At 42.6% G+C, this 16,804-nt stretch overlaps 1 protein-coding gene across 7 annotated transcripts in view; it reads left to right on the top strand.

The window, feature by feature from the left end:
• furinb (furin (paired basic amino acid cleaving enzyme) b) overlaps positions 1-16,804 on the top strand; it is a 171,560-nt gene that overhangs the window by 148,792 nt on the left and 5,964 nt on the right. For all 7 annotated transcript variants that reach the window (XM_086208321.1, XM_086208319.1, XM_086208320.1 and 4 more), the window contains 4 exons: positions 6,578-6,750; positions 8,589-8,801; positions 14,342-14,442; positions 16,076-16,179. In XM_086208321.1, coding sequence (XP_086064447.1) covers positions 6,578-6,750; positions 8,589-8,801; positions 14,342-14,442; positions 16,076-16,179 — 591 coding nt within the window. The remainder of the gene's footprint in view (positions 1-6,577; positions 6,751-8,588; positions 8,802-14,341; positions 14,443-16,075; positions 16,180-16,804) is intronic.

Genomic DNA, 16,804 nt, shown 5'->3' with positions numbered 1-16,804 from the left:
AAGGGCTAGCCTAAGCAGCCCTAACTAACAGCCTGATCAAAAAGGAAGGTCTCAACTCTGCTCCTAAAGATATAGAGGGTGTCTGCATCCCAGACTGAAACTGGGAGACATTTCCACAGGAAGGGAGCCTGATTGCTGAAGGCTCTGACTCCCATCCTACTTTTAGAACCTCTAGGCAAGGGAAGGCAAGGAAATTTTATTTGTATAGCCTGTTTTCACAAACAGTTTGTCTCTAAGGGCTTTACATGGCATCATAACAACATCCTCTGCCCTTAGACCCTCACATCGACTGAGGAAAAACTCCATAGAAAACCCTTTTAACAGGGAAAAATCTGAGAAACCTCAGGGTGAGCAACAGAGGAGATATCCCTCACCCAGGACGGACAGACGTGCAGTCAATGTTGTTACAGAGAAGAAAACAGTTTATAATGCTAATGTGGAAAACATGGAAATGTTAATAACATTTGAAGAAGGAAGCTTATGGTAGGGGAGGCAGGGAGAGTGTTGGGATTCAGAGCCCACGTGCTGACGAATGTCATTTTCTTCATCCCTCTGTTCCACGTGGACATGGGACAGGACAAAGACCAATAAAAACTTTCCGACCAGCCACCAGGTTGAGGTGTGGCAATCCTCTTCAAAGGGGGAAAACCACTACTCATTGGCTGAGAGCCCAGGGGGTCCCCGCTACGTCATCATCAGCGGTGGACCTATAAAACCAGACATACTGCCGAAAAGCTTCGCATTATCCCAGGTACGCTAACTTCACCAAGTAGCGTCTGCCGAAAGGGAGCAACTACAACATGTCTCCCTTCGTTTCTCTCTTTTGTTCGTCCAGCCGCAGTCTACAACTGGCGGGACGAGTCAAGTCCACAGACTTTCACTTTCAATTCAGTCACGTGACCGCGGTTCTCCTCATCCCCTAACATGGAGAATCCGCGCATCCCCTTTTTTTTCTTTTTGACTTTGTTTTTGGATCCAAAGGAAACAGCCCGCACCCGCTGATCTCCTCCACCCTGCAGAAGGATGCAAGTTTTGTCGGGATGTGTTGCTCATGACAATTCCCCGACCCGGTTGACCATGGAGGCGCGTATCCGAGCCAAGGAATGGACCCTCTGCAAGCGCCATCTCCATCTCCGCGTCGGAGCGGAGCACGTAGTTAACAGTGTAACAGTAAACGCTGCAAGTGAATGTACCGCCGAGCTCTCATCATCGTATCACTGTCACTGTGTCGTTGTGCTGTGTTAACTCTGTTGTGTCAGACGGGCCCGCCGTGCCCTCAGCGTCTGATCATCAAGAGTTATCACTGTTTGTTTTCCACAACCGAGCTGAGTTCATGATCGGTGGCCGTCTATGAAGTCGAAAGAGCCCTCTATGAAGTCCAAAGAGCTGTAACCTCGTCTGTGGAAGCGCACGTACCAGACTCGGTCGCAACCTGTACGTGCGCACACGGCGAGCGGGAGCGAGCTCTTTGTCGGCGCCATTTAATCTGAATCTATAGCAAGGTTAGATCTTTCCTTTCCTCCCCTACTCTGCTACCACTTTTCACACCTCCACACACGTGACTAGGACTTTGCAGCCTCCCTGCCCCCCCTCTTCCTACTCAGCGGAAGTCAGGGCGGCCATTTTGGCTCTATTCGTCCTAGTCCGCCATTTGGGTCAGTTACTCTGACCCGCTCAGGTGCGCACGCGCACCCTCCCTCTCTCTCTCGCTCGCTCTCTCTCATACACACACACACACACACACACCCTTGATAGAAGTAGATGTTAGGTAATAGTCCGTAATTGCAAAGATATACCTATTGATTATTGCTGTGTTAATTGTAAAATTAATATTGTGATAATAAATGTGTTATATTTTGCACCAATTCGACTCCTGGTTTTATTGTGTGTGGATTGAACTTTGATTGCTGGTTTGATTGGTCAGTGCTCGGAATCACACCTTCTATTTGATTGAGACTGACTAGACATGATAGTAATTGAGTTTAATTAAATAATTAATTGTTTAATTTTAATTGATTCAATAGCTGTTGAATTTGGCCAAGCAAATTTGACAATTTGCTTACCCTGTTCCCCGTTGAGGTCGATAACCGAGGATTGGCTGTTTCCTGATTCCAGGGTGGTGCCCCGTTAATAGATTATATTGTCATAATCATATTTAATAATTAATTATTTCTTTATAGTTTAATTTAAGATATTGCCAATCCTCCCCTTTTCTAACACCAACATTTTGGCGCTCCGTGTGAGGCCTAACCCCAACAAGAGCAAGCCAGCTTGATGGGGGACTGGATGGCAGACTGGTTCATGGGAGGGGAGCGCAGGCCGGTGTAACAGCAGGGGGTAAAAAAAGTGGGTGGGGGGGGCCATGCAGGCGGCGGTTGGAGCAGAGAGATGGAGCTCTGGTGGATCTGTGGAAACACAAAGAGACTGCGAGACACCAAGGCCAAACTACAAAATGCAACAAGTAATGGTAATAACAGTTCCAAAATGTGCGGGGAGGAGAGAGGAGAGGAGGGGAGAAGAGAGGAGAGGGCTCCATGTAACCTGATGTGTCCCCCAGCAGTCTAAGCCTACAGCAGCATAGCTATCAATGGTTCAGAGCTATCTGAACCAGTCCTAACTGAAAGCTCTGTCATAAAAGACAGTCTTAAGCCTGGACTCAAAAGTAGTCAGAGTCTGGAGACTATTTAGAGAGTATTTAGGACATCCTGACAGGAAAGAGTTGCAGTAGTCCAGCCTAGAAGTGATAAATGGATGCACCAGTTTCTCAGCATCACTCTGAGAAAGGATATTCCTAATCTTAGCGATACTGTGCAGATGGAAGAAGGCGGTCCTAGTCACATGCTTTATGTGGGAGCTGAAGGAAAGGTCCTGGTCAAAAATAACTCCAAGGTTCCTTGCAGTTGTACTCAGGGTTAGAGTGATGCCATTGAGAGTAGTGATCTGATTAGAGAGCGTGTCCCTGAGGTGTTTAGGTCCAAACACGATGACCTCTGTTTTATCTGAATTTTAGTAGTAAGAAGTTAGAAGACATCCAGGATTTAATGTTTTTCAGGCAGTCTTGCAGATTAGTAAACTGGCTTGTGTCATCTGGCTCCATCAACAAGTAGAGTTGTGTGTCATCCGCATAACAGTGAAAGTTGATTGAGTGCTTCCGGATTATGTCACCTAATGGGAGAGTGTAAAAATGAAGAGAATCGGTCCTAAAACTGAACCCTGTGGTACACCATATGTAACTCTGCTATACTCCGAATGTTCATTATTAATATTAACAAACTGAAACCTGTCAGATAAATTGGACTTAAACCATTTTAGGGCAGGTCCTTTAATCCCAATTTCATGGTCTAGTCCCTGAAGTAGGATGCTGTGGTCAATGGTGTCAAATGCAGTACTGTGGTCCAAAAGTACAAGTACAGAGACGAGACCTCTGTCTGAAGCCATAAGAAGATCATTAGAGACTTTGACCAGTGCTGTTTCAGTGCTATGGTGTTCCCTGAATCCACACTGGAAGGCTTCAAAGAGATCATTGCCGTGCAGATGTTCATGTAACTGCTCCAGGCCAACCTTCTCAAGGATCTTGGAGATGTAGGGGAAGTTGGATATCGGCCTATAGTTGGCTAACACATCTGGGTCAAGAGAAGGTTTTTTTTTATGTAAAGGGTTAATGACAGCCACCTTATACCACATAACCTGTGACTAAGGACAGATTAATTTGGTTCAATATAGAAGTGTTGACGAGAGGGAGGGCATCCTTAAGTAGTCTTGTCGGGATGGGATCCAGCAGACAAGTGGCTGACTTGGAGGAAGTAACTGCAGAAGTTAAGTCTGACAGGTTGATGGGGGAGAAACTGTCCAAGTATGCACCAAGTCTGGGAGGTGCTTCTATGGGGACTGTCGTCTGTCCTCCATTACTGGGAATCTTTGTTCTGATCTTCACAATCTTTTCAGTAAAGACAGATGGAAGTCGTTACTGCTGAGAGTTGGGGGGATGCATGGCTCAACAGCACTATGGTTCTTGGTTAGCCTGGTCACAGTGTTGAAGAGGAACCTGAGGTTGTTCTTATTCTTGTCTATTAAAGATGAGTAGTAAGCGCTTCTAGCATTACAGAGTTCTTTTTTATATATTAATAAACTATCCTTCCAGGCTTGGCGGTCTTCCTCATGCTGGCTGGAATGTGTCTTCCTTTCCAGTTGTCTGGTCTTCTGTTTCAAGGCACGCAGCTCTGGGCTGTACCAGGGAACTATTCTTTTTTGGCTGACAACCTTCTTTTTCAGGGGAGCTATGGCATCAAGTGTCCCAAGGAGTAAATGGTAAATGGACTCAATTTTATATAGCGCTTGTCTACCTTAGCGGCACTCAAAGTGCTTTACAGTGTCATCTCATTCACACATACACTCACACACTGATGGTGGAGGCTACCATGCAAGGCGCCAACCTACCCATCAGGAGCAATTATGGGTTCAGTATCTTGCTCAAGGACACTTCGACATGGTCACCGGGGTCGAGGATCGAACCAGCGACCCTTTGGTTGCTCGACGACCACTCTACCCCTGAGCCATGCCACCCAGTGCTGCTGCATTGCTGTCCACAAGGTTTATCAGATTTTCTCATTAACAGCAAGAACAGTCTAGTACCAGGTTTTGAATGGGTGTGTATGTGAAAATCGGCGCCGGCCGTCTGGCTGAGCTGCCTCATGGGTGTTGGGGGGTGGGGGCTGGGACACTTTTTAGTGTGTGTTTTTAGTGCTGCTAATGTGTTGATCTGGCGAGCAAACATAATCGGGTCTTCGCCTGAAGTACCTTCAGGCTCATGCCCTAAAATCCTATGGAAGAACTCACCCCCCTGACCCCCCGAGCGCCCCTGTGTGTTTTTTGTGGGGGTCCAATACCCCTAAGTGTGTGTTTTTAGTATTTTTAGTGCTACTTCTTTTTTTCTCTGCCGTGCCATCTTCGCCTGAAGTACCTTCTGGCTCAGGCCCTAACTAAACATCTGGCACATGGAGCAGAAGAGGTAGGGAGAGGTGGGGGGAGAGGCAGAAAGAGAGAGAGCAGCCATAGCTAGTATGCTAAGGTGAGCTAATGGAGCTGTGGCAAATATAACAAATAAAACGGGGAATTTCAGAGAAAAGTCCTGCTAAAGACTTAAGTGACAGAAACCTATGTATTACACCAATACGTAGTATACATTGGTGCTTAAAACGATTAAATTAGCAGTACACCTGAGGGAGAATTGAGAGAGTCGAACACAACACAGCGACAGTATTACAGGCAGGAAATGACGCAACATGCTCACTGTAAGTCTTGAGGAGGAGCCTATGGGTTCCAAGATTGTGCTCTAGGAACCACAAGTAACCCTGCATCCTGGGAGCGAAGGGTTCTAGCTGGATAATCGGGGACTATGAGCTCTGTCAAATATGAGGGTGCCTGACTGTTGAGGACTTTGTATGTTAGACGGAGAATTTTGAATTCTGTTCTAAATTTGACAGGGAGCCAATGCAGAGAAGCTAGTATAGGACAGACATGGTCTAGTTCTCGTCAACACACAGGCAGCAGCATTCTGGACCAGCTGGAGAGTCTTTAGGGACTCACAGGTGCAGCCTGATAGAAGGGAATTGCAGTAATCCAGCCTGGAAGTGACAAAAGCATGGACTCAATTTTCTGCATCTTTTTGAAACAGGATGTGTCTGATCTTAGCAATGTTACATAAATGAAAGAAAGCAGTCCTAGAAATTTGGTTAATGTGGGAGTTAAAGGAAGGATCCTGATCTTAGGGAACTCCTAGGTTCCTAACGGTAATGCTGGGGGCCAAGGTAATGCCATCCAGGGTACCTATCTCATTAGATTAGGTGTCTCTAAGATGTTTTGGGCCCAGCACAATAACTTCAGTTCTATCTGAGTTTCATAAAAGGAAATTATGGGTCAGGCGGTGGTGCAGTGGTTAGCGCTGTCGCCTCACAGCAAGAAGGTTTGGGGTTTGAGTCCCAGCTCGGGCACAGGATCTTTCTGTGTGGAGTCGGCATGTTCTCTCCTGTGGGTTCTCTCTGGGTGCTCCGGCTTCCTCCCACAGTCCTGGGGACAAGGCTAATTGGATACTCTAAATTGAGCATAGGTATGACTGTGAGTATGAATGGTCATCTGTCTATATATGTTGGCCCTTTGATGGATTGGCGACCTGTCCAGGGTGTACCCTGCCACTCGCTTGAAAGCTGCAGGGATAGGCTCCAGCCCCCCGTGACCCTTAACAGGCTAAGCAGAAGAAAATGGATGATGGATGGACTGCAAAAAATTTCGAAGTTTCAAGAAGTTAGAGACACTCAACCGCAACAAAGTTGTGTCCTATATATTATTTATTCAGTTTTATTTTTTAACTTTTGTATATGTATTTTGGAAAATTGATCAAGAAAATATAAGTCAAAGGCAAAATACTTATTAATTAATGCTTATGACTACATTTAATAGCCTTTTCTTGAATAATTAAATTGCATCAGTCGTCCCTTTAAACTTTTTTTCTGTGTTTAAGTTTACTAGTACTTACATAATGAATGGTTTTGTGACCTTTTATTGTATATGTGTTTAACAGGAGTTCGTATGTTGGATGGAGAGGTGACAGACGTGGTGGAGGCTCACTCTCTCAGTCTCAACCCTCAGCACATCCATATTTATAGTGCCAGCTGGGGCCCAGAAGATGATGGCAAGTCATTAGATGGCCCAGCCAAGCTGGCCAAGGAGGCTTTCCTGCAGGGAATCACCAAGGTAACTCTGAGCATATGCTTTGACTTTTAAGTCTGTAGGTGTGTCCCAAATCACATACTTCCATACTGCATACTTAAAATTTTGAGTATAATCAACTCAAAATGGAAAAAGATGGATAGTATGCAAAAATTGAGTATGCAGAAGTACCCAGATGATGTACTCAAATCAGTCAAGATTTTTCGTATGCGACTGTGGACACCCGCCGCAATCATTTCATCGAAAAATGGCGGCAGACAGCTGGGGTAAGAGTCGCTCGACACTGATTTGTATAGTTGTATAGAGTCATCTTTATAACAAATGACAGGGACAAGTTTGAAATTCTGCGTGGACACAGGTTTGAAAAAATAAAATGACTTGTCACCAAAATGTTTTGCTAAATAGCTAACACAATAAAACACAAACAAACTATACATATCATTGCATCTTCAGCCAATTTGACGAAGATCTGTGTTATTTCCCTGTGTCTTTTAATGTTTCCTTTCTTTCATTCTTCATTTTTGTTTGTTTGTTTCTTTCTTTCTTCCATTTTTCTCTTTTTCTTCTTTCCACCAAATATAAATCATTCATTACATCACGACTGAATTCACCACATTGCTATATTAGGTATTTATTTGGAATGAAATGAGGAATTAAAGCAACTCAGAGCAACATGATGTAACATGGTCATGACCTTGTCTGTGATGTCTGTCACATTGCATTAATTGGTTGGTTCTCCAAAACTGCAGAACCAGAAATAAGCTACTGTGGATTTAATAGTTCAATAAACAGTTGTGTTAAGTGGACATTCTGTGTAAATGAAGACTGTTCAAAAACCTCATGTTTAGCAAAATTTTGAGAAAAAATACATAATGAGGTATTAATCTGGAGTTACTGTCCTCTCTTTATTCGAAAGCCTGGTATAGTAGTTTGAGAGCATGATTTATTGATTTTATGTTCAGAAATAAACCTGTAGTACACCTGGCCTCCTATTTATTAGTAGATTTTGACAGGGTTGTTACACCAACAATCAGAGAGCACAGGAAAAATCCAAGAGCATAATTTTCGCAAGCAAGCACTAGAGTGCCCTTGAAGCACCCTTAAATAAAGACAGGAAAGTAACTGATTATAATATACAAATAAGACAAAACAAGCTATACATACACATAGTTTTCCAGAGAATTAAATACAGTTGATTGACAAGGTTTTTATCCAGCCAGAACCTTTTTAAGACCTGTGGAATCCTGATAACAGACACCTTACTGCCCTCAGTAGTGTCTCCAGGGTGGTCCTTTGCTCCGTCCTTCAGCAACAACTTGTCCAAGGCAATTTTCTTAATATGGGGAGAAGTAACCACATCAAATTTGGGTTTCATGATTAACAGGAAAACTAAAAAAAAATCAATCTAAGAAATCATGACTAACCAGAGAAAGGAGGTAAAATTTGTCCAATGTGTACTGTTGAGTCTCATTTGTGGTCAAGTTAATAGGTGTATTTGTACAAGCTGAAAACAGTCAAGCCATTTCTAAAGCATTCCATCAGACCAAGAGTCACAGTGATCCAATCAGCTGAAGACCAGGATGTAAATAAGGCTTTTTATGTCTTTGAAGGAAATTAAGTCTTTTAATCTTAGCAATGTTACAAAACTGAGTTTTGATATGTTTTGCTGCCCAGAAATGTTTGTCTTTTATTGGTGGCAAATGGACTTCTTTACACATTTTACTTGGTGGGGGTGATACATTCTCATTGCTAGATTGTCATTTATTAGGCCCCTAAATTATACTCGGCTTGAAGTTGATTTTGTAATTACATTTCTGCTGTTGTGATGGATGTGTATGTGATGATATGTTCCTTTTCTACAGGGACGTGGTGGACGAGGCTCCATCTTTGTCTGGGCCTCAGGAAATGGTGGCAGAGAGCAGGACAGCTGCAACTGTGATGGCTACACCAACAGCATTTACACCCTGTCCATCAGCAGCACCACACAGTCTGGCAATGTGCCCTGGTACAGCGAGCCCTGCTCCTCCACTCTAGCTGCCACCTTCAGCTCTGGAAACTCAGGGGAGAAACAGATTGTGAGTTTACACAAAGAACCTAGCACATGTGCTGAGATTTTGTGTAGAATGGCTACTCTCTCGTTTTAAATTTTAGTTAGAAAAGTTAGCACATTATACAAAAATTGATGCTGCAAATCCTGCTCACGTTTAAATACACATTTACCACTGTCAAAGTTGGAGTGACTAATGTATGACACACATTGGACAGGTCGCCAATCCATCAAAGGGCCAACATATATAGACAGATGACCATTCATACTCATAGTCATACCTATGCTCAATTTAGAGTATCCAATTAGCCTAGTCCCCAGGACTGTGGGAGGAAGCCGGAGCACCCAGAGAGAAGACTCAACAGAGGTACAGAGTTGTCAGGTACAGGTAAAACAAGGCAAAATACATTGGCTGGGTGAGGCACAAGCTAGGATCTGGCAAGCAACAAATGCTGTCAGGGTAGTATATATACTGGCTGGTAAATAAAGAAAAAAGCAACAGAAAGCAGCAACAGGTGTGGCAGAATGAGCAAGCACAGCAGGAGTGTCAGTGGGCATGGTCGCGTACTTATGGGGAAAAAGCTGGCAGGTGCTGACTTGCTACTTAGCAGAAGAGTGAGTGCAGGAGAGAGGGGCAGGAAACTTCAGAGTCCATGACAATATTAGCATCATTCAGCTGCAACCTTGATATACTTAAGTTCAACAATTTAACTTAAGTGCTTTAATCAGCCTTCATGTTGGCTTAAATCAAAAGGCACCAAGAACAAGGATATGGTCTGATGGCATCTCAGCTGCAAGGTTTTTTTCTTCTCTGGTTTTCACATGACGAAGAACATGTTACTGTTCTAGAAAATGGAGTATAGCAGTAATGTCATCACATACACTCATGAAAGAATTGGAAATGTTATTTTATTTTAAGACGGCATTTTCCAACAGAAAATTTCCAACAGAAACATTATCAATAGAACATTTTAGGGAAAAAGACAGATATTTTCAATCAACAGAGAAAATGTCTTTTCCATCCATCCATTTTCTTCCACTTAACCTGTCAAGGGTTGCGGGGGGGGTTGGAGCCTATCCCAGTGGCTTTCGGGTGAGAGCCGGGGATACACCCTGGACAGGTCGCCAGTCCATTGCAGGGCCAATATATATAGACAAACATGGTCAATTTAGAGTATTCAGTTAGCCTAGTCCCCATTTGCATGTCTTTGGACAGTGGGAGGAAGCTGGAGTACCCAGAGAGAACCCACACAGGCACAGGGAGAACATGCAAACACCACACAGACAGATACCGTGCCCGAGCCAGAACGCGAACCCAGAACCTTCTTGCTGTGAGTCGACAGCGCGAACCACTGCACCACTGTGCCGCCGAAAGTGTCTTTTGTTACACATTACTTTTCTTAATTGTTAGTTAACAAAAACAACATTAACAAAAAGCAAACAGACATTTCAGGGAATTTATTGTTGGGAAAATAAACTTCAAAAGTCATTGAAATGTCATGTATCATTGAAAATGTGCATGGACTTGCACTGTTACAAACCAAAACTTTCCTTTAAACTCAGAGATGAACAGGGTATTTGTAAATAATAAGGGTTGTGTATCTTATGATTCTTTATGGGTAGACAAGAAATATAATCAGTGAAACAAAGAGTCAAATCTGATCTGACAATGTTTTTTATTCTTTTAGCCAATCCTGAGATCTGAGTGTTTAAAGCAGATAATTGTCATTCCTGCCCAAATCTGTTGGAAAATCAAATCTAGGGATGAGCAGGATACGAGGAGGAAATGATTATCCTATACAGATACTGCAATTGTGATGAGCCCATGTAATTAAAAAATAACAAGTCAAGTTAGTTTCATTTGTAAAGTGCCAAATCAAAAAAAAAATTATCTCATCACTTTACATGTAGAGTAGGTCGAGCACTACACTCTCAATTAACTCAATTAATTTACACCCAACAATTCTCCATGAGAACGCACATCTAGCAACAGCAGCGACGAAAACCTTCCTTTGAGCAGGACCAGTTGGAGGGAAAGAGAGCAAGAAAGCAGGGCAGAGACAGAGATAGAAAATGGAAAAAAGACAGACATAGAGAGGGAAGCAGAGGAAGCGAGCTAAAAAGGAAGAGAAAGGGGGACAGAATGACAAACATGAACAGGCTGGAAGGAGAAGGATAACAACTAGCTACCAATAATAACATCTACATGTTACTCAAACAATCAATTTCAGCAAAATATGAGCAATAATGTGCTGGCAAATACAATTAAGTCAAGTCAGTTTTATTTGTATAGTACCAAATCACAACAAAAGTTATCTCATGACACTTTACAAGTAGAACGGGTCTAATACCACACTCTTTCAATGAATTTACACCCAACAATTCTCCATAAGCAAGCACGTCCAGCAACAGTAGCAATTAAAATTTCCAGCAGATCCAGGTTCAATGGTAATGGCCATCTGCTTTGACCAGTTGGGTGGAAAGAGACCAAGAGAGTGGGGCAGGACAAAAAAAATCAAAGATAATGGAGGAACAGTGACATACAGAAGGAAAGAGAGGGGCAGAGAGAAAGGGGAAGAGAATGATGGACAGATGGGGACGTGAGCAGGTGAAGCTAAGGGTGGAAGCTTGGGCCTCTTCAGGTCTATAGCCTCCTTCAGCAGTGCCTAGGATCAGGGAAGTGGGGAAGCCCAAAGGCTCCAGAGAACAAGATGAGTTAGTAACACACATGAGTATTATATGTCTATAACACATAGAGGAGAACCATGATACAATACAAACACAATGCTGATGTTAATGCTAGAGCAGTATTGAGAATACAGATATAAATACTACTAGTACGAATTCTAATACTGATACTAAGGCTGGCAGCTTGAGCCTCTTCAGGTCTATAGACTCCTCCAGCAGCAGAATTATCCAGTGATCTGGAAAGTAGGGAAGCACAAAGGCTCCGAAGAAGAGGTTGAGTTACAGTAAACACTTGTGAGTACAGAGGGACGGCGAGGAGGCGAGAGAAGCCCAGTGCATCATAGGAGATCCCTCGGCAGTCTCTGCCTATTGCAGCGTATCTAAGTCCTAGTGTTAGCCAGCCCTAACTATAAGCTTTATCAAAAAGGAAGGTCTTAAGTCTGCTCTTAAACATAGAGAGGGTGTCTGCATCCCGGACCGAAACTGGGAGACGAAGGTTCTTCAGGAGAGGAGCCTGATAGCTGAAGGCTCTGGTTCCCATTCTATTTTATAGACTCCAAGAACCACAAGTAACCCTGCATCCTGGGAGTGAAGGGTTCTAGCAGGATCATAGGGTACAATGAGCTCTGTCAAATATGAAGGAGCCTGATTATTGAGGACTTTGTATGTTAGAAGGAGAATTTTAAATTCTATTCTAAATTTGACAGGGAGCCAATGCAGAGAAGCCAGTATAGGAGAGACATGGTCTCTTCTTCCAGTTCTAGTCAACACACGGGTTTGTCCTGCGCATAGGTGAGACTGAACGGAGGAGCTCAGCATCGCGGCTGAGACACAAATAGACTTTTAAATTAAAACTTTACTCTTAAACACAAAAGGCAAGTCCACAGTAAGAATTTTTACAATTACAACAAAACAATTATTAGACTAAAACATTAAAATATCAATTCTGATATGTTCACATACTCAAAACTGACGGGGCAACCTAAGGTGGACAAGTTAGCTTACAGTTTCTAGGTGATACGTCGTCGTGTTTGTCGTGGAGCTGTGATATGAAAACTGCTGTTTGCAAACTTTGCATTCGGCTTTTTTTCCATTATCTAGTTTCATGAAATGCTGCCACACTGCACATGTCTTTGACATGGTGGACAAGGACTGACTTTAAATGAAACTGTCAAAATTAGATATACATTCATCAAACCACCAGCCATTGGCCTTCTAGTACTCTTCAGTCTGTCTGTCTCTAGCGGGTCGGGCTAGTCCAAAATAGCAAAAACAAGGGGGGTGTTCAAAGATAGATTGTTATCTGTGAAACAGGGATGCTTTCGGTACTTTCCTCCTGATGAAATTAACGTGGCAAAAAATCAACCAATCAGAATTTTGGTCGAGCCAGAACGTATTGACTAATAAATCGACCAGTCGACTGGGAGATTACAGCCCTACTGGTCTGCGTGTGGATGTATTGATAAGTACAGCAGTTTATCATCTGCATAACAGTGTTTCCTTATTATTTGACTTAGTGGTAGCAGATATAGAGTAAAGAGTACTGGACCAAGCACAGATCCCTGTGAAACCCCATAGCTGACTGTAGTGGTCTCAGAGGAATCAGAATTAACAAGTAAAAACTGAGATCGATCTAGTACATTTCACCTACACCAGTTTAGTGCAGTTCCTTTAATGCCAATGACATGCTCCTGTCTCTGTAATAGGATGAGATGGTAAATGATATCAAAAGCTACACCAAATTCATGGCATCAGAGACAAGTTCCTTTGATACCAGAAGTAGGTCATGAGTAACTTTGACTTTGTTTGTTTAGCTTATATTTTCTCAAGAATTTTGGAGAGAAAGTAAGATTTGATATTGGTTCACAGTGAGCCAAAACTTCTAGATCAAGAGTTGGCTTTTTAGAACAGTTTTAATTACTGCTACTTTAAAGGACAGTGGAACATAACCAGATTACTGTGACACATTAATCATATCTAATAGAGAGGCACTAATTAGGGGTAAATTGTGTCCAAGCACCTTAGTTAGGATGGGGTCTAGGAGACAGGTTCGGGGGAGGAAATTATTAATTAAATCAATTGGAGAAAAGCTATCCAGGTATATGTCTGAGCCTACAGCAGTCTATGAGTTTTCTGAGTTTATAGATGACGTGGGGTCAGATGATGGCAGGAGAAGAATTTTATCTCTATGCTACTTAGGTAAACAGGAATGCTTGATCAATCAAGCTTTGGCTCTGTCAGTCTGGCTGCAGTGCTGAAGAGGAAACTGTGGTTGTTCTTCAGAGTTTTATGGTTATCTTGCCGGATTGCATGTGACTCTTCAAGTTTGTAGGAATACAATATCCTCTCCAGTTTTTGAGTTTTTTGTTTAAGCTGTAGGTTTTCAGAATTGTACCATGGTGCTTGTCTCCTTTGTTTCACATTTTTCTTTTTAATGGGGCAGTAGAGTCCAAAGTGTCCTTATCCTAGAGTCCAAATCCATGTTCTGGGATTTTTTTCAAGGAAAGAAAGTTCGCATTGGGTATCAGTGTCCACACACACACTCACACAGCTGAGATTTGCCACTCACTATGGCTGTCTCCATCATCACACAGATGCGTTTTCTCATTGCGAAGTTGATACACAACCTCAGTGTGTACAGGATTCACTTCGATCTGACAGGCCATCATCATCCTGGCAGTGACCCTTCATCCAGGACATGCACAGAAATGTGCCTGTGCATACCTTCTGAATGTGTCCACCTTTCTTATTTTCCCATTGTCCCCCAACCCTCATTGTCTTAATACTACACACCCTTCACACTAAATTGAACTACATCGTGTGTCATCTGCTTTGTATAGTAGTGCCATTAATAGAATCTCTCTCCCTCCTGTCTCCAAGGTGACCACAGACCTAAGGAAAAAGTGCACTGATTCTCACACGGGGACATCTGCTTCAGCCCCACTTGCTGCTGGGATCATCGCTCTGGCTCTGGAGGCCAAGTGAGTGAGATTGACATGCTATCTTCTATAACTGTATTAGCTGATACATATTCACAGTAGAAAATCTGGTAAGTAAACAACATGCAGCACAGTGGGCTTACAGGAGGGGTGCGTGTGTTTATGGGTGTGTTTGAGTGCCCACATCTAACTATCCTAAATATCTAACTATGTTCCACTCTTATATTCCCAATCCAACCCAAGTTCCAAAAATTGGTTTTATGATGTTCTGCACACTCCTTTATTACAGCTTTTGCTAGGTGTGATTGATTATGTCCCTGCAGGTAAATCCATTACTCCAGCATGATCTTCAGTCTTCTTAATCTTAAGGGTTCTTGCCCCATTTCAGCCTGTAAAGCTGCTACAGGAGATGTTCTGAAAGCTCCACTACATATTCGCAGTGCCTTCGCCTGCTCTGCATCCAGCTTTTTCAGATGACTCTCTGCTGCCGACATGTACGCCACACTGGCATAGTCTATTCTTGATCTAAGCATAGCTTGATAGATACTTATCAGAGCTTTCCTGCTTGCTCCCCACTCTAGCCCTGCCAAACACCTCATCAGATTGTTCCCTCTTTTACACCTGTCCACCACTCTTTCTATGTGCTCTTTCCATGTAAGTTTTTCATTGAATAAAAACCCCCAAAACCAAATAACTTTTACCTGCTCTAATTGCTGATTTTGATTTCTTCCCCTTACCCACAGTGCCCCATCATCCGCAAACAATGACTTATTTATCCCTTCTTCCACCCCTTCAAATATATCATTTATCATACAATTAAAAAAGACCAGACCACAAACACTCCCTTGTGGCGTTCCATTCAGCAGATGACAATTTACACCATATAGATCATCTCTCTCTGTCAACTTGAGTCTCTTTCTCACACACACACTCACACACACACACCCTCCTGACAAGCACTAGTAATGACAGGTAGTTCATCAGAGAGAGACCTCATTTAATTCACAGATGGAATCATTTATAAGCTGAGTGATTTGGCTTTCCAGTGTTTTCTGATTTAATTCTGTCCTTTTCTGATTTGTTGACGCTGAGTGGACCGGGGATCTTGTCCTTTAATAACACCTAAGAGGTTGTGAGATGTGAATGCTGATGGAGAGTGGCGGAGGAGATTTGCCACAGTGTCAAGCAATTTCTGTCCTCTGCAGTATTGTGAGCAGTGTGATTTATAGTTTGATCATGTTAACCATTTTTTTCTTCAACAGGCTTATTGTCTTTTGCACCTCAAATCTATAGTTTGAAATTCCATCATGTCAGATACCATTGTAGCAAAGTCTCGACACCATCCCCCAGTGTATTGTATGCACTGTTTTACTGTGTTCCTGACTTTTCAGCACCTTATCTTAGAACTGGTGTTAAAACCATAATGGGAACATATTCCTTGGTTATGGTTGACTCCCATATTTTGAAGCCTCACTGTCATCTATCACGATGCTCTTATTTCAGAAGTGTCTACAGAATATCTCCTTCCTCCTTACATTTTCTTCCCTGTATTGTGAGGTCAGCATGGTCTGACAGCTCTCAAAATGTCCCTCAAGTAGACAAAGTCATCTGCTCTGCTATTACATGTCCAGAAAGTTAATAAGCTTTCTCCATCATCATACTTTTATCTCTGCAGTATGAACCTGACCTGGAGGGACATGCAGCACTTGGTGGTAAGAACGTCCAAGCCTAAACACCTCAGTGCTGGAGACTGGAGGATCAATGGAGTGGGACGTAGAGGTAGAGACTATAAGTAGGGCAGATATTGTATTGGATGGGTGCGGAGAGGAAAAATGTTACTCATAACAATGACGAAGCAAATGAAAACAGTCACTTCTGATGGCAGCTTTGTCTCTACAGCTCAGATCTTCCAATCAATGATGAAAATTCTGGTATTTTCAACTGGGGTCCTATTTCTAATGTGTTAAGTCAACAAACTATATAAAGAATTAATAAGGATAAAAAATTATTTTAATCATTAAAGGATTGACCAAGAACGCCATGCATAGTTGCCTTGTATTTTTCAACTACAAGGTGACTATCATCATCAAAGTGTCTTTGTATGACATCACTAAGAGGATCCTACAGAGATGGATGAGTGTCTAATATGTTGCTGACTTGACAGATGATTTTTCATGATCCCTCTGGTCTCATCCATCTCCTCCTGATCACTTGGACCACAAGAAACAGTCTTTCCAGCACGGGTTTACTTTAAAACAGATAATCGCCCCACAACATATTACAGCTATTTTTTAGTTGATGGTCATACCACTCTTTGTTTGCATCAATTTTTTGAGCCAAAACTTTATAAAAACTTGGCTCAGGTTGAAAAATAATAATAACTTCTCTCATTATCTCTTCTTCT

Source organism: Aulostomus chinensis, chromosome 7, assembly GCF_037954235.1.
Source record: "Aulostomus chinensis isolate RoL2024-O1b breed Wild chromosome 7, RoL_Achi_v1.0, whole genome shotgun sequence".
NCBI classification, from domain to species: Eukaryota; Metazoa; Chordata; class Actinopteri; order Syngnathiformes; family Aulostomidae; genus Aulostomus; species Aulostomus chinensis.
Note: the sequence above shows the minus strand (reverse complement) of the source record. Positions and strands in the feature narration are given on the sequence as shown.